This window comes from Oncorhynchus mykiss, chromosome 5, assembly GCF_013265735.2.
Source record: "Oncorhynchus mykiss isolate Arlee chromosome 5, USDA_OmykA_1.1, whole genome shotgun sequence".
In the NCBI taxonomy this organism is placed as follows: Eukaryota; Metazoa; Chordata; class Actinopteri; order Salmoniformes; family Salmonidae; genus Oncorhynchus; species Oncorhynchus mykiss.
Window position 1 is genome coordinate 88448546 of NC_048569.1, and position 23281 is coordinate 88471826.

General features: G+C 42.7%; 1 protein-coding gene across 2 annotated transcripts in view; it reads right to left on the reverse strand.

Annotated features, from left to right (window-relative positions):
- LOC110522897 (tetraspanin-1) overlaps nucleotides 1-21036 on the reverse strand; it is a 29080-nt gene extending 8044 nt beyond the window's left edge. Inside the window, exons 1-5 of one of the 2 annotated variants that reach the window (XM_036978692.1) lie at nucleotides 20267-21036; nucleotides 15416-15549; nucleotides 15061-15123; nucleotides 4242-4448; nucleotides 1864-1938 (exon numbers count right to left, since the gene is read on the reverse strand). In XM_036978692.1, coding sequence (XP_036834587.1) covers nucleotides 1864-1938; nucleotides 4242-4448; nucleotides 15061-15117 — 339 coding nt within the window. In that variant the 5' untranslated portion in view covers nucleotides 15118-15123; nucleotides 15416-15549; nucleotides 20267-21036. The remainder of the gene's footprint in view (nucleotides 1-1863; nucleotides 1939-4241; nucleotides 4449-15060; nucleotides 15124-15415; nucleotides 15550-20266) is intronic. The other variant, XM_036978693.1, reaches the window with a different exon arrangement.
- Nucleotides 21037-23281: the final 2245 nt, after the last annotated feature.

The window sequence follows — 23281 nt, forward strand, 5'->3', positions numbered from 1 at the left end:
GGTTAGGCAAAAGGTTAGCAGTGTGGTTAAGGTTAGGGTTAGGCAAAGGGTTAGCAGTGTGGTTAAGGTTAGGGTTAGGCAAAAGGTTAGCAGTGTGGTTAAGGTTAGGGTTAGGCAAAAGGTTATCAGTGTGGTTAAGGTTAGGGTTAGGCAAAAGGTTATCAGTGTGGTTAAGGTTAGGGTTAGGCAAAAGGTTAGCAGTGTGGTTAAGGTTAGGGATAGGCAAAAGGTTAGCAGTGTGGTTAAGGTTAGGGATAGGTTTAAATCAGTTTAAAAAAAATAGAAATTAGGACTTTTGAGTAACTTTGACGATTATTTTCCAGGTTTTTGTGTTTGGAATGACACCGTTACTACGGGAGATGATGCAGTCATAGAGTGACTAGGCCTATTACCCATAATGCTAATTGACTGGAAATTCCAAATCAACTGCGCTGCTGTGCTTAAAGTCTGACGGGCCCACGCGTAAAATCTTTCCCCAACACTTAAAAGTAATCCGCAAATCCCTTCAAATAATGCTGTCAAATTAAGTAAGGTATATAACAAGTCAAATAAGCTCTTGGCCTAAAACATAGGGAACAAGCTGAGCTGGTAGACATTGGAGAGGTGGAAATTACAGTTACACGCTTGGATGTGGCCACATCGGTGCGAGTTACACATTTTAGCTGGTCACTTTACTCAAAACATTCTATTTTTGGAGCAGCTAAAACCGTGATTTGATCAAACGGTAACATCCTGATTCCTGCATTAAGGTGTTTTCCCTGCTGCCCCTGTTTCTCTCTGTTCCCCCCCGAGTAGACTAGATGAAGAGAAGGGGAGGAAGAGAAAAATGAATTTGCACAAAGCTGGCTGTACTGTGTTAAGTCTACTCTATGAGACCGGATTGGCTGGAAAAATAAGTAGGCTATTGTTGTGGTTTTGTTTTCGAGTTTCCCCTTCCTCAGTGATTAGCCCCAAGTGAATTCGCCTACAGTATATCATAGCCTGTTTGTTCTCAAAAAGATGTAAGAAAATGTATCTCTACTGAACAAAATCAACAGAAATTCTGGAACCCTATTTTGACAGTACATTTATAGCAACAGCAGCCTAATTGTCAACCCAAAATTCATGCCAATCACTGGTTTACGTGTTTTGCATCAAAATATCTTTATTTTGCATTCCTGCTTGGACATGCGGGATGAAACAATGCATTTCTTGAATAAATATAAGTCTGGAGCATTCCTATACTGTTTTTTAAATATATATAGACAATATGGGGCCAACATTGAATTTGAAAGAGAAAGCAAGTGCCATGATCCCACAGGAAATAGGACGATGGGAGTTTTTTAAATGCTCCAGATTTGAGAATAATGGTATATCCAGAGACCAAAATGCAGAACAGATAAACACATTTTTGATTTGCAGGAGGAGAGAATTTCGTTAAATAAAATGATTAATTTCCAATGATTTACCGTCCGAAAGGACAGGGTGTCCCGCTAGTATTTTACTGAACGGGACTGGAGAAAGAGCAGGAGCGGGACCTATATATGTAAATAGTCTGTTTTGCATATAAAATGCTTTAACTTCAATATTCCAGAGTAATAAATTGCTCAAAGTGAGAGGCGTCGCACATAGCCCCAGGCAATCTGGGAGTCATTAAAGGGTCAAATGGACTGAAGTGGACATAAAGCCCAGTAATTCAATGATGGCCGGGCTATGAAGGAAAATTTACATGGAGATAAAAATCGAGAATGGGAGTGAAAGCTGGAGCAAGAGAGGAAGGAGGGGGAGGGAGAGAGAGACATAAGGAGAGATTATACAATGAGAGAGAGAAAGAGAGAGGGAGGGAGTTTCGAGTCAGAGGTGGAGAGAGAGAGGGAGACTTACAAATGAAGAGTAGGCGAGGGCCACCGTTCCGGCTGCCACTTCAGCGATGAAAATAATCAGGATGATGGAGAAAAACTTAGTAGAACAAGACAAAGAAAAAGGACTTGGCTTTAGATTAGAGGAGCGGACTGCAACCTCAACCACAACACAACCACAAGTTCATAAAATAACCAGAACGCAACCATAACACAACCATAACACAACCACAAGTTCAGAAAACAACCAGAACGCAACCATAACACAACCATAAACACAACCACAAGTTCACAAACACAAGTTCATAAAATAACCAGAACGCAACCATAACACAACCATAACACAACCACAACGCAACCACAACACAACCACAACATAACCACAAGTTCATAAAATAACCAGAACGCAACCATAACACAACCATAACACAACCACAAGTTCATAAACACAACCATTACACAACCATAACACAACCACAAGTTCACAAAACAACACAGCTATAACACAACCACAAGTTCACAAAACAACACAGCTATAACACAACCATAACACAAAACAACACAGCTATAACACAACCATAACACAACCATAACACAACCACAAGTTCACAAACACAACCATTACACAACCATAACACAACCACAAGTTCACAAACCAACCACTACACCATACCACAACACAACACACAAATACAATACAACTGCAACAACTAAACAAACCCTATCCACCCCCAACAACTAAACAACCCTTATCCAACCCCAACAACTAAACAACCCCTATCCAACCACAACAACTAAACAACCCCTATCCAACCACAACAACTAAACAACCCCTATCCAACCACAACAACTAAACAACCCCTATCCAACCACAACAACTAAACAACCCCTATCCAACCACAACAACTAAACAACAACTAAACAACCCCTATCCAACCACAACAACTAAACAACCCTTATCCAACCACAACAACTAAACAACCACTAAACAACCCCTATCCAACCACAACAACTAAACAACCCCTATCCAACCACAACAACTAAACAACAACTAAACAACCCCTGTCCAACCACAACCACTAAACAACCCCTATCCAACCACAACAACTAAACAACCCCTATCCAACCACAACAACTAAACAACCCCTATCCAACCACAACAACTAAACAACCACTGTCCAACCACAACAACTAAACAACCCCTATCCAACCACAACAACTAAACAACCCCTATCCAAACACAACAACTAAACAACAACTAAACAACCCCTGTCCAACCACAACCACTAAACAACCCCTATCCAACCACAACAACTAAACAACCCCTATCCAACCACAACAACTAAACAACCACTGTCCAACCACAACAACTAAACAACCCCTATCCAACCACAACCACTAAACAACCCCTATCCAACCACAACAACTAAACAACAACTAAACAACCCCTGTCCAACCACAACCACTAAACAACCCCTATCCAACCACAACAACTAAACAACCACTGTCCAACCACAACAACTAAACAACCCCTATCCAACCACAACCACTAAACAACCACTATCCAACCACAACAATTAAACAACCCCTGTCCGACCACAACAACTAAACAACCCCTATCCAACCACAACAACTAAACAACAACTAAACAACCCTTATCCAACCACAACACAACTCCTACACTCCTCAGGGCTTCGTAATCAGCCTTTGTCCTGTCATGTTATTGTAAAGGCCCTTCGATAAAGGACAGCTAACCGTTGATTAGACAAAGGAGAACAGGGAAGTGGTTTAATGTGAACGCTGAAACAACCAATAAGCATCTTCTCCTGGCTGTGAGCTGTAAACAGTAATGTATCCTATATGGATTACTGTCCGTTAGAATCTATCAGTCTGAGTAATGAACGACTTAGTATGTGATGGTGCTTATGGGGAAAATGTCCGAGCTGTGCTACTCATTATTAATCAAATGGACTTGTGGGGTAGTTAGCCACAGTGTTAATGAATATTAACGCCCCCTCTTCAGGACTACACTGGAGAAAGATAGTCATGAATATGGTACCTTGTTTTGTGAACTGTGTATATAGATTCATTGCAAGTGTGGAGAAGTGGGTATGTTAAGTCTATAATACGATCATGAATGATATACTGCAGATATAGCTAATAATGTACCTTATGGTTTTGTAGTTATGTTGAGTTAGCAGTTAGAGTAAGTTAATTGGCTGTGTTCAGCATAGCAGTTAGTGTACGTTAATTGGCTGTGTTCAGCATAGCAGTTAGTGTACGTTAATTGGCTGTGTTCAGCATAGCAGTTAGCGTACGTTAATTGGCTGTGTTCAGCATAGCAGTTAGTGTACGTTAATTGGCTGTCTTCAACAGTGGGCCTGTACTCTGGACTGTACCTACCAGTAGCAGCAGACACTTGCTCCCCTTGTGGGCTCCACAGCAGCCCAGTACACCCAGTAGAACCAGCACTCCTCCAATAGCGATGCAGAAGAAGCACACATTGACAAACTGCATGTCGAGGGTGGAGAAGGGACTCAGCACCTGTAGGAACAAACCCTTATCCACATGCACCCAAATCCCCACACCCAGCAGGGTCAGACCCCCCAGCTGGAAACACACGCACGCACGCACGCACACACACACACACACACACACACACACACACACACACACACACACACACACACACACACACACACACACACACACACACACACACACACACACACACACACACACACACACACACACACACACACACACACACACACGGGATACACATAGGTCAATACACACAAAGACACTTGCAACCCACAAGATTCCATGGTTCCTTGAGATGTGTATAGGCTGTGTGCTCTTCCCTGGTCATTCCATAGCCACACCCATAGTCACTTAGTTAAATAAAGGTTCAATTAAAAAAATACAAAATAAAAATAAAACCAATAGCTACTTCCTAGTTTGAATGAAATAGGAAGTGAGTGTGTCAGGAAGAGGGAAGCCATGTCGACTACATGTTGTGGTCAGAAAAGTTTGGTAACTAGGAAACTGTTTAAAAGCCTAGTTTTCTCACTCTATACAAATTATAACATTCTTAAAGACTTGTTTAAAGGTTTTTGTGTCGATTGTCGAGAGAAGTTTTCTCTGCGGACCAAAGTTTGGAAGGCTATTGCTAGGGTCTACAACTGAGCTTGTAAAATCAATCCTTATTTCATTTCATGCGGCTGGATTATCTGTATTTTGTAGCTTTTTGGGGGGGATTTCTTGCCTTGTTTTGGGACTGAACTGAATTTCACATTTACTTTTATTAGAGAACAAAGACATTGTTGATGAACTAAAACACCACTTGATTTAGCAGTTTTATCTGCTAGGTCAACAGCTCTTTCATGAGGTAATAAGTGTGTTGTATCACTACCCTATCCTACCTCTGTACGACACCACCACATCATTTGCTGTGTAGCTCTTTCCTGGTGTCAATGACCTAAAGCACCCCCTTTGGCCTCATGGGTGGAATGTTATTCATGTTTTTCATAATTTCATAATTAATAAAGATATATATATATATATATATATATACATATCCAGTGTTTCTATCTCAAACAGTTTTGTTGTATTTCAGTCTTCTGGGATGTATGCTGAAGAAAAATATAAACGCAACATGCAACAATTTCAACGATTTTGCTGAGTAAGAGTTCAGCCAGGCCCACCCACTTGGGAGCCAGGACCAGCCAATCAGAATGTTTTTTTCCTCACAAAGGGGCTTTATTACAGACAGAAATAATCCTCAGTTTCATCAGCTTTCCGGGTGGCTGGTCTCAGTTGATCCCGCAGGTGAAGAAGTCAGATGTGGGGGTCCTGGGTTGGTAGAGCAATTAACATTGAAATCTCTGGCAACAGCTCTGGTGGACATTCCTGCAGTCAGCATGCCAAATGCACTCTCCCTCAAAACTTGAGACATTTATGGCATTGTGTGACAAAACTGCACTTTTTAGAGTAGCTTTTTTTGGTCCCCAGCACAAGGTGCACCTGTGTAATGATCGTGCTGTTTAATCAGCTTCTTGATATGCCACACCTGTCAGGTGGATGGATTATATTGACAGAAATGCTCACTAACAGGGATGTAAACACATTTGTGCACAACATTTGAGAGAAATAAGCTTTTTGTGCATCTGGAACATTTCTGGGATGTTTTATTTCAGCTCATGTTGCGTTTATCTTTGTATGTATTTTTATGTGGCGTTTATATACATTATCGAAATGTCAGTGTTCTTTGTCTAGGAAATGAATGAATATGATTAATGCTAAAAACAAACAGCACAATGTATCTGACATGGTACAGGTGTCTTATTTTTTTAAGCCCATAACAATGTGTGTGAGGTGTATTCCTTTGTTTCAAAGTAGATTTGTTTAAGACTCCCAAGAACCACTTTGTGTGACCCTGATTTAGCCCAATGCAGTCAAAAGGTTAAGAGGGGGTCAGGGAGAGCGGAAGATTAATTTATTTTGTCAGCCTGAGGCTTCTGATATATACCAGCCAAAGAGAACTGGGCCTCTTGTTACCTTTTCTAAAGGAAACACTGCCCTTTCCCCATGACCCCTTTTCTAAAGGAAACACTGCCCTTTCCCCATGACCCCTTTTCTAAAGGAAACACTGCCCTTTCCCCATGACCCCTTTCTAAAGGAAACACTGCCCTTTCCCCATGACCCCTTTCTAAAGGAAACACTGCCCTTTCCCCATGACCCCTTTCTAAAGGAAACACTGCCCTTTCCCCATGACCCCTTTCTAAAGGAAACACTGCCCTTTCCCCATGACCCCTTTCTAAAGGAAACACTGCCCTTTCCCCATGACCCCTTTCTAAAGGAAACACTGCCCTTTCCCCATGCCCCCTTTTCTAAAGGAAACGCTGCCCTTTCCCCATGCCCCCTTTCTAAAGGAAACACTGCCCTTTCCCCATGACCCCTTTCTAAAGGAAACACTGCCCTTTCCCCATGACCCCTTTCTAAAGGAAACACTGCCCTTTCCCCATGCCCCCTTTCTAAAGGAAACACTGCCCTTTCCCCATGACCCCTTTCTAAAGGAAACACTGCCCTTTCCCCATGACCCCTTTTCTAAAGGAAACACTGCCCTTTCCCCATGACCCCCTTTCTAAAGGAAACACTGCCCTTTCCCCATGACCCCTTTTCTAAAGGAAACACTGCCCTTTCCCCATGACCCCTTTTCTAAAGGAAACACTGCCCTTTCCCCATGACCCCTTTTCTAAAGGAAACACTGCCCTTTCCCCATGACCCCTTTTCTAAAGGAAACACTGCCCTTTCCCTATGACCCCTTTTCTAAAGGAAACACTGCCCTTTCCCCATGACCCCTTTTCTAAAGGAAACACTGCCCTTTCCCCATGACCCCTTTTCTAAAGGAAACACTGCCCTTTCCCCATGACCCCTTTTCTAAAGGAAACACTGCCCTTTCCCCATGACCCCCTTTCTAAAGGAAACACTGCCCTTTCCCCATGACCCCTTTTCTAAAGGAAACACTGCCCTTTCCCCATGACCCCTTTTCTAAAGGAAACACTGCCCTTTCCCCATGACCCCTTTTCTAAAGGAAACACTGCCCTTTCCCCATGACCCCTTTTCTAAAGGAAACACTGCCCTTTCCCTATGACCCCTTTTCTAAAGGAAACACTGCCCTTTCCCCATGACCCCTTTTCTAAAGGAAACACTGCCCTTTCCCCATGACCCCTTTTCTAAAGGAAACACTGCCCTTTCCCCATGACCCCTTTTCTAAAGGAAACACTGCCCTTTCCCCATGACCCCTTTTCTCTCTCCACCAATACCAGACAGCTCAATAGGCAGGGATCCACTTAGTGATCATCTTGACCTGTTCTCTCTGTGTGACATGCAGAAGTCAACCATGGAATTATATCTGGATTATAATGTAATGCAGGGATTGTCAGGAGGTATCTATCTATTTTCTGATTGGCCAGGAGGAGAACTTTATATTTCTACTCGGCTCTGCCTGATGATGTCATAGGACTGCTGGAGAACCAACTCTAGCTCTTTAGGTCTAATCGGGAACTCTGGTCTAGCTCTCAACAAATGTTATTTTATGTACAAATGTAGATACCTACTTCACACAATGATTCACGTAATGGAAGGATTATTTACTTTATACTGGAGATGTGGGGCAATATATTTTATTTTTAAGCATATACAGTGCCTTCAGAAAGGTTTCATAGGTTATTGTCCTGCTGAAAGTGTCATTAATAACTTCACTATGCTCAAAGAGATATTTAATGTCTGCTTGTTTTATTTTTACCCTTCTACCAACAGGATTTCTTTTTGCGAGGCATTGGAAAACCTCCCTGGTCTTTGGGGTTGAATCTGTGTTTGAAATTCACTTCTTGACAGAGGGACTTTACAGATAATTGAATGTGTGGGGTACAGAGACGAGGTCGTCATTCAAAAATCATGTTAAAGACTATTATTGCACTCAGAGTGAGTCCATATAACTTATTACATTACTTGTTAAGCACATTTGTACTATTTTTACTTATTTAGGCTTGCAACTATTTAGGCTCACCATAACACAGAGGTTGAATACTTATTGACTGAAGACATTTAAGATTTTCATTTTTTATTGATTTGTAAACATTTCTAAAAACATAATTCCACTGTGAAATGATGGGGTGTTGTGTGTAGGCCAGTGACAAAACAATCTCAATGTAATACATTTTACATTCAGACTGTATCACAACAACATGTGGGAAATAGTCAAGGGGTGTGAATACTTTCTGAAGGCCCTGTACTGAACTGAACATACCAAACGCCTGGTCTGACAGATCTAATGTTTTGTTTTACCGTTGGATCTCATCTGCGCTCTCTCTCGCTCTCGCTCTCTCTTTCTTTCTCTGTAGGTCAGATCAGTGAGAGAGTGGGTGGATGTCAGACTATGCGATTCCTTGTCTCCTCCCCACAGAACAGAAAGCATCTGAAACCTGATATTGTCTGTCGTCTCCAATCAGAGCTATGTCAGTCATATACAGGAGGCCTTCTGCTTTCTGTCAGCTGCACATGAAACTAGGCCTGCCAGTCTGTCTGCCTGCCACCATCCTCCCCATCAGCCCTGATGTCTTCCACATGAGAATAATTTCCCCCTGTATTCCTCTCCTCTCCTCCCCTCTTCCCCCTCTCCTTTCTCCTCAGGGTATCTTGTCTTTTATTTCTTCCTCCACCTGTTCTCAGTGATGAACGCCCTGCTTGGTAAATGTGATACGACAACCATATTCCCCCTAACTCCTTGTCTGGCAGCGTTTTCCCTCTGCCTGATCTAATTGTGGTTGGCTTTCTCTTTTATTTTTTTGCAGGCTAATGCGGTAGATGGAATGCCACCTGCCTGGGATGCCCTGTCAGACACCATGAGACCTGTCATAGATCACATAGAAATCAGGTTAGGACTAGAGGTCAACTGGGTAAATGGGATAGGTGAGTACAATATGGAAGGGACAAGTGAAAGATATTAGGGCTGGAGGGATTGAATAGGAGACTTCCGAACAGAGCCATATAGGCCTCTGGAGAGGGGGAGGAGTGAATGGATGAATGAATACTGTTGGAAATGCATTCCAGCTGAAGCTGGTAGAGAGAATGCCAAGAGTGTGCAAAGCTGTCATCAAGGCAAAGTGTGGATACTTTGAAGAATCTCAAATATTAAATATATTTAGATTTATTTAATACTTTTTTGGTTACTACATGATTCCATGTGTAATTTTATAGTTTGATGTCTTCACTATTATTTTACAATATAGAAAATAGTAAAAATAAAGAAAAACACTTGAATGAGTAGGTTTGTCCAAACTTTTGACTGGTACTGTATATAAGTATATCATTTTTTTCTTCTGTTTTCCATGATATGTTGGCATTAATACGTGTCACATATCAGTTTGCAAACAATGTAAAAATAATAATAATAATAATAATAATAATAATAATATTACTTGAGTCAATAAAGCCTTCATACAATCATGGCCTCTTTTTTGCTTTCTTGAGTTAGGCAGCTCCAAAATGCAGGTGTTTCAGCCTAGCTCAGTGCTCTCTATGGTGGTGGGGAAGCCAGTAGAAAATACACAGCGTTGGGGTTGAAAATGTTCTCTAGTTGCGTCGTGATTGGCTCAGTGTTCTGTCACTCATGGTGACACTACGCCACCACTAAATCTAAGGGTAGAGCTCAAAAAGCAACCCCCTTGGGTGCTGCCATAGAGTTACATTAGAAGTGCTCATCCATGAAGGCTCAAGGTCATTGGCCACAGATACAATGATGTCAAATCACATTATATCTACAGTAGCTTTGATTGGACTTTCAAAATCGTAGCCAGCAAGCTAACAGCCATCATCATGAATCAAGTCAAAAATCTAGTGGCAAATCCTTTTTAATCCATGTCATATGAAGATAAATAAAGAAGAGAAATTATAGATAAAACTAATCGGTGCTCATCAGCCATTGGACAAAAACATTACACAACAATTTTGAAATCACGAATTCAACAATGAGTGGTTGGGAATGAATCTGTGGTTAACTGCAAGCATTGCACAGCAATCATTAGCCTACTATTCAGTGGAGTGGGTGTGTGGTCCCAAGTCTGAGTTTAAGGGTCTCTTTTCCAAGCTTGAAAGGATAAACATTCAACATTGGCCATGCTGTCAATCCAGCATGACTTCTGCCGAGCTCAAGACAACTGGAATCTCAGAACTGGGAAATCTGACTTCAGTGAGTTCAAAATAACTAGGAACTCTGAAAAAAATGAGCTCTGACTGGGAAAAGAAGTTTTGAACGGTCATCCATCTTGTCGGGAACTTGGGCTTCTTGCTAAAGCTCCGACCTGAAGATCACTGACGTCATCATGATTCAACCCTGTTTTTTTCCAAATTCCCAGTTGTCTTGAAAGCACCATAAATCCAGAGAATGCCAGACTTTGATGACAAAGTTTGATGACAAAATTGGCCCATGAAGGACCGCCACGCCACCTTCCTGTTCAAGTGAGCACAGCACAACAAGGAGAGTCCAAAATTGCTTGTATGCTGCTGCATAAATGATGAAATATGCCGGGGAGATGTGTATACTGTAGCTAAGAAAGTAATACTAAGTGTATGTTGTGTCGTAAGATGTTGGTAGCCCATGTGCCTCAAGCTAATAATTTGTTCCCTTTTCTCCTCATAATTTCGCCGACTGTTCTGACTTGGTGGTGCACATGTAGCCTATAGCCTGTTCTAGAGAAATGTAATCATTTAATATTTTAAGAGCTTTCATTGTCTGCTTATATGCCCTCTTTACATCCTATGGTTCTGATTTGGTGTACAGGGAGAACACTGTAAGAACAGCCCATGTTCTGAATTCTGTTGCTATACATTTCAAAGTGCTGAACAAATAGTTATATTGACAATGTCTGTCCTAGCTCGCACATTATTGTCTAAATCCAAAATATCTGCTTGTCGTCCCCTTATGCCATAGTTTGTAGATCTCAAGTGTCAGTTGAAACCACGTTTAAGCAAGTCAGACATATCAGCAATGTTTTTTTAAAAGGCAGTAAATGAGGCTGAATGAACTGTTTCACTGCCAGACAAGGCTCTGCTGATAGCCAGGTGTAGCAGTGGTAAGGTGTTGGGACTGTTTTTTTGACTCCGTTGTAGGACAGCTCTATGTAGGCCTGAACAGTTTGTGGGCACCATTTGCCACTGTTATAGTGCCATTAATATATTGTTTAGTGTTGTGTCGTGTAGTGTCTTTGCTGGCATGCATCCCCCAAAAATTTAGTGGAGTTTGCTCCACCAAGATGTACATTCTAAAATCGTCACTGGTTGTGTTACAGCCTGAATTCAAAATGGATTCAATATTTTAATTTTCTCACCCATCTACACATAATACCCAATAATGACAGTGAAAAAACATTTTTAGCCATTTTGGTAAATGTATTGAAAATAAAATACGGAAAAATCTATTTTACATAAGTATTTACACCCTTGAGTCAAAACTTTGGAAAGCTCCTTTGGCGGTGATTACAGCTGTGTGTCTTTCTGGGTAAGTCTCTAAGAGCTTTGCACACCTGGATTGTACAATAATTGCTAATTTATTATTGAAAAATTATTCAAGCTCTGTCAAATTGGTTGTTGATCATTGCTAGACAGCCATTTTCAGGACTTGCCATATATTTTTAAGCCGATATAGGTCAAAACTGTAACTAGGCCACTCAGGAACATTCAATGTTGTCTTGGTAAGCAACTCCCATATAGATATGGCCTTGTGTTTTAGGTTATTGTCCTGCTGAAAGGTGAATTCTTCTCCCAGGTGTCTGTTGGGAAACAGACTGAACCGGGTTTTCCTCTAGGATTTTGCCTGTGCTTATAGGTGTATCTAATTTCTTTATCCTGAAAAACTCCCTAGTCCTAGCCGATGACAAGCATACCTATAACATGGTACAGCCACCACCATGCTTGAAAATATGAAGAGTGGTACTAAGTGATGTGTTGGATTTTCCCCAAACATAACTTTCTATTCAGGACAAAAAGGACAAAAATAATTCAGGATTTTTTTTTGTGCAGTATTTGTATTTTGTTTTTGTATTTTATTAGGACCCCCACCATACCCCCAGTATTACTTTAGTGCCTTGTTGCAAACAGGATGCACGTTTTTAAATGTTTTACATTTATTCTGTGCTATTCTGTGCAGACTTCCTGTCATTTAGGTTAATATTGTGGAGTAACTACAATTTTTATTTTATTTTTTAATTTCACCTTTATTTAACCAGGTAAGCTAGTTGAGAACAAGTTCTCATTTGCAACTGCGACCTGGCCAAGATAAAGCATAGCAGTTCGACACATACAACAACACAGAGTTACACATGGAATGAACAAAACATACAGTCAATAATACAGTAGAAAGAAAGAAAACAAAGTCTATATACAGTGAGTGCAAATTAGGTCAAATAAGGGAGTTAAGGCAATAAATAGGCCATGGTGGCGAAGTAATTACAATATGGCAATTAAACACTGGAATGGTAGACGTGCAAAAGATGGATGTGCAAGTAGAGATACTGTGGTGCAAAAGGAGCAAAATAAATAAATACAGTATGGGGATGAGGTAGATAGATGGGCTGTATACAGATGGGCTATGAACAGGTGCAGTGATCTGTGAGCTGCTCTGACAGCTGGTTCTTAAAGCTAGTGAGGGAGATGGGAATCTCCAGCTTCAGTGATTTTTGCAGTTCGTTCCAGTCAGTGGCAGCAGAGAACTGGAAGGAAAGGTGACCAAAGGAGGAATTGGCTTTTGGGGTGATCAGTGAGATATGCCTGCTGGAGCGAGTGCTACGAGTGGGTGCTGCTATGGTAACCAGCGAGCTGAGATAGAGCGGGGCTTTACCTAGCAGAGACTTGTAGATAACCTGTAGCCAGTGGGTTTGGCGACAAGTATGAAGCGAGGGCCAGCCAACGAGAGCATATAGGTCGCAGTGGTGAGTAGTGTATGGGGCTTTGGTGGCAAAACGGATGGCACTGTGATAGACTACATCCAGTTTGCTGAGTAGAGTGTTGGAGGCTATTTTATAGATGACATCGCCGAAGTCGAGGATCGGTATGATGGTCAGTTTTACGAGGGTACGTTTGGCAGCATGAGTGAAGGAATCTTTGTTGCGAAATAGGAAGCCGATTCTAGATTAAATTTTTGATTGGAGATGCTTAATGTGAGTCTGGAAGGAGAGTTTACAGTCTAGCCAGACACTTAGGTATTTGTAGTTATCCACGTATTCTAAGTCAGAGCCATCCAGAGTAGTGATGCTGGACGGGCGGGCAGGTGCGGGCAATGATCGGTTGAATATCATGCATTTAGTTTTATTTGCGTTTAAGAGCAGTTGGAGGCCACGGAAGGAGAGTTGTATGGCATTGAAGCTTGTCTGGAGGTTAGTTAACACAGTGCCCAAAGAAGGGCCAGAAGTATAGAGAATGGTGTCGTCTGCGTAGAGGTGGATCAGAGAATCACCAGCAGCCAGAGCGACATCATTGATGTATACAGAGAAGAGAGTCGGCCCGAGAATTGAACCCTGTGGCACCCCCATAGAGACTGCCAGAGGTCCGGACAACAGGCCCTCCGATTTGACACACTGAGCTCTATCAGAGAAGTAGTTGGTGAACCAGGCGAGGCAATCATTTGAGAAACCAAGGCTGTTGAGTCTGCCAATAAGAATGTGGTGATTGACAGAGTCAAAAGCCTTGGCCAAGTCGATGCATACAGCTGCACAGTAATGTCTCTTATCGATGCCGGTTATGATATCGTTTAGGACCTTGAGCGTGGCTGAGGTGCACCCATGACCAGCTTGGAAACCAGATTGCATAGCGGAGAAGGTACGATGTGATTCAAAATGGTCAGTAATCTGTTTGTTAACTTGGCTTTTCATTTTTTTTTTCATCTTTTCATTTTGTATTAATTTGTAAAATATTCTACAAACCAAGTTCTACTTTGACGTTATGGGGTAATGTGTGTAGATCAGTTGCACAAAATCTCAACATAATCCATTTTAAATTCAGGCTGTACCACAGCAAAATGTGGAATAAATCGAATGGTGTGAACAGGCACTGAGATAGAGCATTATGACCTTGTCAAAAGACTGAATCTAACTGTTCTTCCCAGATCCAGATGAGCATGTATAACATGACTTTATTAAGACATGATAGTGCATCATATTGTATGGTGTAGATTTATTAAATAACTTGGCTCAGGCACTAATGAAAACCCAGTAGGACTTCAACGGTCATTTAAATGGGAGAAGCGAGTTGTAATGAAAATTCAGCTTACCAACGCCAAAGTCCCCCTCCATTTCACAAACATCATTAGTTATAAACGCTAGGCGGAAAACGTAGGTTGCAAAATTAGAGAGTTTAAAGTTAATGGCATGAGAACTGCTGAGAGAGAGACAGAGAGAGAGAGAGACTTAAGAGTATAATTGTAGCTTCCGCTCAGTGATTTGTGGTATTTGTGTAACATCGTTGATACGTTGTCGAGTTAATGGTATTGCGGGAGAGGTGGGGGGACAGCGAGAGAAAATACTTTTCTGTGCATTAAAAGCCATTCTTCGTCGTTTCATTCACACAGGACTCATAAAGATTTAATGCAATAAATTAACAAATGCAATTACTCTGCCCTCCTCGCTTGCCCCCCCCCCCCCAATCAAAAGGGAAACATACTCACAAGGATAAGCAAGTTGAACAAGACCATCATGAATTTGAAGAATGTGAAGCATGCCATTTTAATCTGTAATAAAGACAACATAAATGATTCCGCTGTGTATTTCTCCCTACCTCGCTCTCCCACTCACACACTCAATGAGCTTCTAAAATGAATATCCACATTCTGGTCCCTCTCACGCCATTTAAAATCACTCGCTGTGAAATGATTGTGCCTGCAATGCATGCATCCTGGTGATCAAAAGCTAGTTGAACACAAACAGAGAGAGACCAAAGTAGTCAGTCACAGATTTAACAGGCTCAACAACAGCAACACAGCATTGTATCTTTCTACAGTGATCTTAACATATGAAACCCACCTGCGTTGTAGAGATGGCCTGTGTGCCTTAAAGAGTTAGACTCAGAAGATGACTGCTACCAGTGTGGTGTCTTTTAGGTTCCAGAGAGAGGGTTCTCCGGCAGACCAGGGTTCTCTTCAGTACTGCAGAGGATCCTTTAGAAAGAAACAAGGGATCCAGGTGTTCAGAAAAGGTAACTGTGGGCGTTTGTGTGTGTGAATCGAGTCTCTGATTGGTGAGTGAGTGATGGTGTCTGTGATCAGGTATACCAGTACAGGGTGACTTGTACTGCTGTGTCAGAGTGAGGAGGAATACTCTGATGCCCTCAGGGTGGACTGGGTGTGGCCATGACAGGTACAGGTGACTCTCACCCAGGTGACAGATGAACAGACTGCGGGGACTGAGTGCTGTGTGTGTGTCTCAGGTCACAGTCTCTTCCTGACCCCTGCAGGTATAAACACAGTAGAGACAGAGAGGGGACACACAGGTACAAGTCTAGTGTCACCTGTAAACTATCCTGTTGTAACAAATAATCTGTGTATAATATTATCATTACAAACTGTCCAGATTTATAGCCATACATTTACTCCAGGCTGTGAATCTACAGTGTCACCTGTACACCATAGGGTTATACTGCATAATCATCACCATACTGTGCAGATACTGTGCAGATATTAGTATCCCACTGGGCCACAAACTGGTTGAACCAATGTGTTGTTTTACAGTGTCAGCCATAGTAGTACGGCGTCCCTGGAGCAAATTAGGGTTAAGTGCCTTGCTCAACAGCACATCGGCAGATTTATACCTTGTCAGCGAAGGTGTACGAACCAGCAACCTTTTGGTTACTGGGTCAACGCTCTAACTGCTAGGCTACCTGCTGCCCATAACAAACCTAAAAACAAAGATGGTGCTGCAGTGGATAGCTGCCGTATTACAGGCTCCTGACCATTATTTTTTTGTTTGTTACACGGATCTTAACTTTTTTTGTAAAAAAATGTTTCCGGCATTGTTTGTCCGAAAACAGCTTCTGGAAATCAGAATAGCAGTCATTAACCTCGATTTGGATTAAGATTTTACTTCAACAAGTCGACAGCTCTGGATGTTTTGCTTACCCCGTACGAGGTCCGATCCACGGGACTCGATAGAGGAAGCAACAAAGAAGAGGCAAAGTGGCGTCATGATTAGACTACGTCGGCGAGCATCTACACTGCCATTGCCCTCTGTTTTGTACCATCCCCAGAGAACAAACTGGACAAGCTCCGTTCGAGACTATCCTATCAACGGGACCTAAAGATCTGTAATATCCTGTTTCTCAGAGTCGTGGCTGAGTAAGGACATGGATAATATACACCTCACTGGTTTTTCCATGCATGGTCAAGATCGGTCGGCAGCCTTGGGTAAACTGAGAGTGGGAGGGGTGTGTCTCTTTGTTAACAACAGCTGGTACGCGATCTCTAAAGTTAAGGAAGTCTCACGCTTTGCTCATCTGCATTTTTCATAGCTGTCTATTTACCGCCACAAACCGATGCTGGCACTAAGACCGCACTCAACGAGCTGTATACGGCCATAAGCAAACAAGAAAATGCTCATCCAGAGGCGGCGCTTCTCATGGGCGGTGGATTTTAATGCAGGGAAACTCAAATCCGTTTCACCTCATTTTTTACCGGAATGTCACCTGTGCAACTAGAAGCAACACAACTTTAGATGACCTTTCCTCCACACACAAAAACAAGGCTCTCCCTTGCCCTCCATTTGGCAAATATGTTCATTCCTACTTACAAACAGAAACTCAAACAGGAAGTACCAGTGATGCACTCAAGACGGAATTGGTCCGATGAAGCGATGCTAAGCTACAGGACTGCTTCACTAGCACAAAGTGGATTAAGTTCCGGGATTCCTCTGATAACATTGAGGAGTTTACCACATCAGTCACCAGCTTCATTAATATGTGCATTGACGACATCATACATTCATATCCCAACCAAAACCCATGTATTACATGCAACATCGGCACTGAGCTAAAGTTGGGCAGACTGATAGGAGTGAAGATGGTGAAGTAAAGTTAGTGAGGGAGCTACCGCTTTCAAGGAGTGGGACACTAATCCGGACACTTATAAGAAGTCCTGCTACGACCGCCAACAAGCCATCAAACAGTCAAAACTAAGATCGAATCCTACTACGCCGGCTCTGAATCTCGTCGGATGTGGCAGGGCTTGCAAACTATCACAGATTACAAAGGGAAACCCAGCCGTGAGCTGCCCAGTGATGAGAGCCTACCAAGACAAGCTAAATTGCTTCCATGCTCACCTCGAGGCATCCAACACTGAATGTATGAGAGCACCAGCAGTGTGATCTCACTCTCTGTAGCCTATGTGAGTAGGACCTTCAAGCAGGTCAACATTCAGACGGATTAACAGGACGCATACTCAGAGCATGCACTGACCAGCTGGCGAGTGGCTTCACTGACATGTTCAATCTCTCCATGACCCAGTCTGTAAGACCTACGTTTCAAGCAGAACATCATAGTCCATGTGCCCAAGAACGCCAAGATAACCTGTTTAAATGATTATCGTCCTGTAGCACTTGCATCTGTAGCCCTAAAACGCTTTGAAAGGTTGCCTCACATCAACATCATCATCCCAGACACCCTGGACCCACTCTAATTTGCATACCGCCTCACTAGATCCACAGATAATGCCATCTCTATTTCTCTCCGCACTGCCCTAACCCACCTAGATCAGAGGAATACCTATGTGATATGGCTGTTTATTGACTACAGCTCAGCGTTCAACACCATAGTGCCCTACAAGCTAATCACTAAGCTCAGGACCCTGGGACTGAACACCTCCCTCTGCAAATGGATCCTGGTGGTGAGAGTAGGCACCAACACATCAGCCACGCTGACCCTCAACATTGGGGAACCTCAGGGTGCGTGTATAGTCCCCTCCTGTACTCCCTGTTCACCCACGAATGGGTGCCCTGAGGAAACACCTTCATTAAGTTTTCTGACAACACGACGGTAGTAAGCCTGACACCAACAACGATGAGACTGCCTACAGAGAGGAGGTCAGTGACCTGGCAGTGTGGTGCCACGATAACTCCTTCATTGTCAGCAAGACAAAGTAGCTGATCATGGACTACATGAAAATGGAGGCCCGAGCACACCCCCAAGAAATAAGACTACGAAATAGTTAACCAAATAGCTACCCAGACAATGTACATTGACCCTCTTTGCACTAACTATTTTGACTCATGACATTGCTGCTGCTAATGTTAATGATCTATCCTGTTGCCGAGTTACTTTACCCCCTACCTACAGTGACTTCTAAAAATATTTTGTTACGTTACAGCCTTATTCTAAAATCATTTTAAATAACCCCCCCCAAAAATAACCCATAATGTCAAAGCAAAACAGGTTTTAAAAAAAGTATTATTACTTAAAAAAAATGCTAATTACCTTATTGACATAAGTATTCAGACCCATTGCTATGAGACTCGTAATTGACACCAGTCTCAACATCAACAGTGAAGAGGCGACTCCGGGATGCTGCCCTTCTAGGCAGAGTTGCAAAGAAAATGCCATATCTCAGACGGGCCAACAAAAAGAAAAGATTAAGATGGGCAAAAGAACCCAGACACTGGACAGAGGAACTCTGCTTAGAAGGCCAGCATCCTGGAGTTGCCTCTTCACTGTTGACGTTGAGGCTGGTGTTTTGCAGGTGCTATTTAATGAAGCTGCCAGTTGAGGACTTGTGAGGTGTCTGTTTCTCAAACTAGACACTCTAATGTACTTGTCCTCTTGCTCAGTTGCGCCACGTGGCCTCCCACTCCTCTTTCTATTCTGGTTAGGGCCAGTTTGCGCTGTTCTGTGAAGGGAGTAGTTGTCCAAGATCTTCAGTTTCTTGCCAATGCCTCTCATGGAGTTATTTTAATGGACAAAAAATGTGTTTTTCTTTCAAAACAAGAACCTTTCTAAGTGACCCCAAAATTTTGAACGGTTGTGTATGTACAGTACATGTATCTACCTCAATTACCACATACCACTGCACATTGACTCGGTACTGGTACCCCAAGTACACTGAGTGCACAAAACATTAAGAACACCTTCCTAATACTGAGCTGCTCAAGGTGTCAAAAGAGCGTTCCATTGGGATGCTGGCCTTCCCACAGTTGTGCCAAGTTGACTGGATGTCCTTTGGGTGGTGGACCATTCTTGATACACATGAGAAACTGTTGCGTGTAGAAAAACCCAGTAGCATTGCAGTTCTTGACACACACCGGTCGGCAAGGAACCTACTACCATACCCTGTTCAAAGGCACTTAAATATTTTGTCTTGCCCATTCACCGTCTGAATGGCACACATACACAATCCATGTCTCAATTGTCTAATTTATCCTTCTTTAACCATCTACACTGATTGAAGTGGATTTAACAGGTGACATCAATAAGGGACAATAGCTTCCAACTGGATTCCCCTGGCCAGTCCATGTCATTAAACAGGTGTTCTTAATGTTTTGTACATTCCGTGTATATCATCAGTGTCAACTGTAAACTAATCTAATGTAAAAAATTATGGTTATATTGTACAATTATTCCATACTGTGCAGATCCATGTCTACTCCAGGCTGCTAATCTACTGTCACCTATATACCATAGGGGTATAGTGTATAATCATCACACACTGTGGGGAATGATTTACATCTACAGCAGGCTGCTAATCTAGTGTTGAGGTTCTATGCCGAACTGATGTGATTCTTTGGTTGAATTTCCTCCTTGGTTGAATGAATGAATGAACAAGAGGCTGTCCAGATGAATTCAGTCATTTGACGTCTGAACCATCCAGCTGAACATCCCCCAATTGAATGACTCACTTGAAATGAATTTGAAGTATCATTGTTGTTAAGTTGCTGATTTCCTGCACGATCTTTTGCTTATCTTCAGTGATGAGCTTGGCTGGTCCTTTGTTCTCCTATGAGCATTGTCCCGTGGATGTAAAATAGAGTACCACTTCCTACCAGTAGAGGGCAGTAGTGTTCTGCAGGGTAGAGTCTGGTGGTCTGTCCTCTCTTTGTACGGTCTCCAAGCACCAGTGTTGATCAATGTTCCCTCGGTAAAGGAATGCCGGCGCCTTTCTTTGACTTGCGGTTTTCTTTTCAAACCAGTCAAGGATGGCCATTGTTCACATAGCGAAGGTCTGCTCGGCTTGGTCCACGGGTTTGGATTTGGACATGCTCCTCCTGATTTAGGGCTTGCATCAGCAGGTGATCAGGTAAATTGTTGAGAAAGGAGATAGATGATCTGTTAAAACGGATTCGACAGTTGGTCAGAAAATAATGAAGAATTTCAATACGAATTTATCTTCCGTAAGTAGTCTAGTCCCAGTAAGCAAAAGCACTCCACTGGTCTTCATAGTCCATCGGGAGGAGGATCTGAAAAGATCTGTAGAATGTTTGTCCCTCACAGCATTATGCTGGTGGGCATCGCCTCAGGAAGTAGAGGTGCTGGGGGTAGCTGCAGCACCCCCTTAAAAAAAAATCAACATATATTGTGTTTTCTCCACAAAATGGGTGAACTAGTCCTTTCTTAGGCCTGTGTGAAGGGAGAAAAAAACTCCTCAGCAGCACCTCTCACACCCCCACCCCTATTTATCGCTCTCTATCTACTCTCTTTGTCTCACTGCCTCTGTCTCTATCTGTCATGTGTCTCTCTCTCTCTCTCTCTCTCTCTCTCTCTCTCTCTCTGTGTTTTCCTCTTTCTCTTCTCTTATCAGCAGTGTTTTTTAGATTCTCTATACATTTCTGGTGGTGGAGAGGCACGGAAGACCCGCAGGCATTAAAAATCTCTGTGAAAAATGACGTGCCGCCCAATGCCACCTTGCTCGAGTTGGAAACATATCTGATCGAGCCTTCTCCATAATATCACTTTAATGTTCCTTTTGTGAGTTATGACAATCTCAGCAATACCCTCATTAATCCCACACTCCTCAATCTTAGCAAGAAGAGCACCTGTCAGACTTCCTCAGCTATTAAACCAGTTGATACCACTGACCATGCCGTAGTGATTAGAGGGGGGCGGTTGGCGGCAGAGTACGAAAAGCGTAAAAAGCGGGTACCTTGATGAGAATTATCTCTGACTCTCCAGGGTAACGGGGCACATCTATACCAATAATCGCTACCGCTGCAGCTAACGCTAAGTGGACCTGCACCACCAGAGGGCCTGTTGTCATTAGTCCATTTCTCCCAGGAATGGAAATGTTTTTAAGGGTGTCGCCTATGAGAGGGAAGGAAAGGGTAAGGTGTGGCTGACCTCGTGAATTACAAGACACCAGAAGTGGCCTCCTGGCACCTAACGAGAAGCAACCAAAATAGAGGTTGGAGGGAAACAATAATGTGATGATGTAGTGGTTTCACGACCCCGTAGGTCCATGTTTAGTCGGCTCTGCTGGGTGTCAGGGGGTTTGAATTACACCCTGGTTTTTCAAAGCAAATGAATGGAACAGTACCATCAAGATTTTAAAAAATCTTATTCCGACATGGGCAATTTCCACGGTAACACCGGTGACACTGACACTCCAATTGTGCACTTTTAAATGTTCATGTCAAACAAAAACACATTTACTTGAAGAGAAGTGCCGATGCAAAGTTTGAGAAGAGAATGACGGCACAAATCGTCATTCTGTTACCAAACTGCATCTGTACTTTCTTCAAGTAAATATAGATTTTTAACATTTTCAGTGGAAATGTGTTTTTGTGAAATGTTCAGTGAAAATAGTTACAAGTAGTCCTTGTGCATAGACCTGGTTTGTTTAACTTTGCAATCATCATTTTTTATTTGAGATACATTTTAAATGGACAAATCTGAGTCTCAGTGTCACTCAGTTTCCGTGGAATAGCCCAATATACGATATACTTTCGTGCATGAGACGGTCGTAATCAGTAGTTCCAATCCATCTGCATTAACCTCTCATTCTTGTCTACTCAATGTGAAAAATATTGAAAGAGCTCAATGAGCCTAGCTCAGTCCTATTATTGTTCATAATACATTAGGTCTATACATTATGCCTAAACATTTGTAATTGATGGCCCTTCCTCCAGTGAAGGTTTAAAGTGGTGGGCTGGTGGAGCTGACTAAACACCAGGACTCTACTACTGTGACCTCTATTGTCTCCCAACTCTATAATTTATCACACACATGAGAAAATGCATATTAATTCACAGCAATCCATTAGGCCAATGGAAGCTGGCTCTATAAATCAAACCAAAGGGCTCTCTAATTGACTCCCACACAAAGGGAAAGCTGTTTATGACAGAGACGGGAGGGGAGGAGAAGGTGAAAGAGAGAGCGAGAGAAGAAGAGGGGGTACCATTACATCACTGGAAGAAGAAGAAGAGGAAGAGGGAGGAAGAGCAGAGGAAGGCGATGCAAGAAGGATCTATATGAAAAGGCCAAGAATTCTGAGAGAAGCATGTAGTGTAGCAAAGCAGAGTGGAGCGCAAGCAGAGCAGAGAGCAGAGAGCGAGCGGAGAACGAGCAGAGCAGAGAGTGAGCGGAGAAAGCAGAGCAGAGAGCAGAGAGTGAGCGGAGAACGAGCAGAGCAGAGAGTGAGCGGAGAAAGCAGAGCAGAGAGCAGAGAGTGAGCGGAGAACGAGCAGAGAGCAGAGAGTGAGCGGAGAAAGCAGAGCAGAGAGCAGAGAGTGAGCGGAAAAAGCAGAGCAGAGAGCAGAGAGTGAGCGGAGAAAGCAGAGCAGAGAGCAGAGAGTGAGCGGAAAAAGCAGAGCAGAGAGTGAGCGGAGAAAGCAGAGCAGAGAGCAGAGAGTGAGCGGAGAACGAGCAGAGAGCAGAGAGTGAGCGGAGAAAGCAGAGCAGAGAGCAGAGAGTGAGCGGAA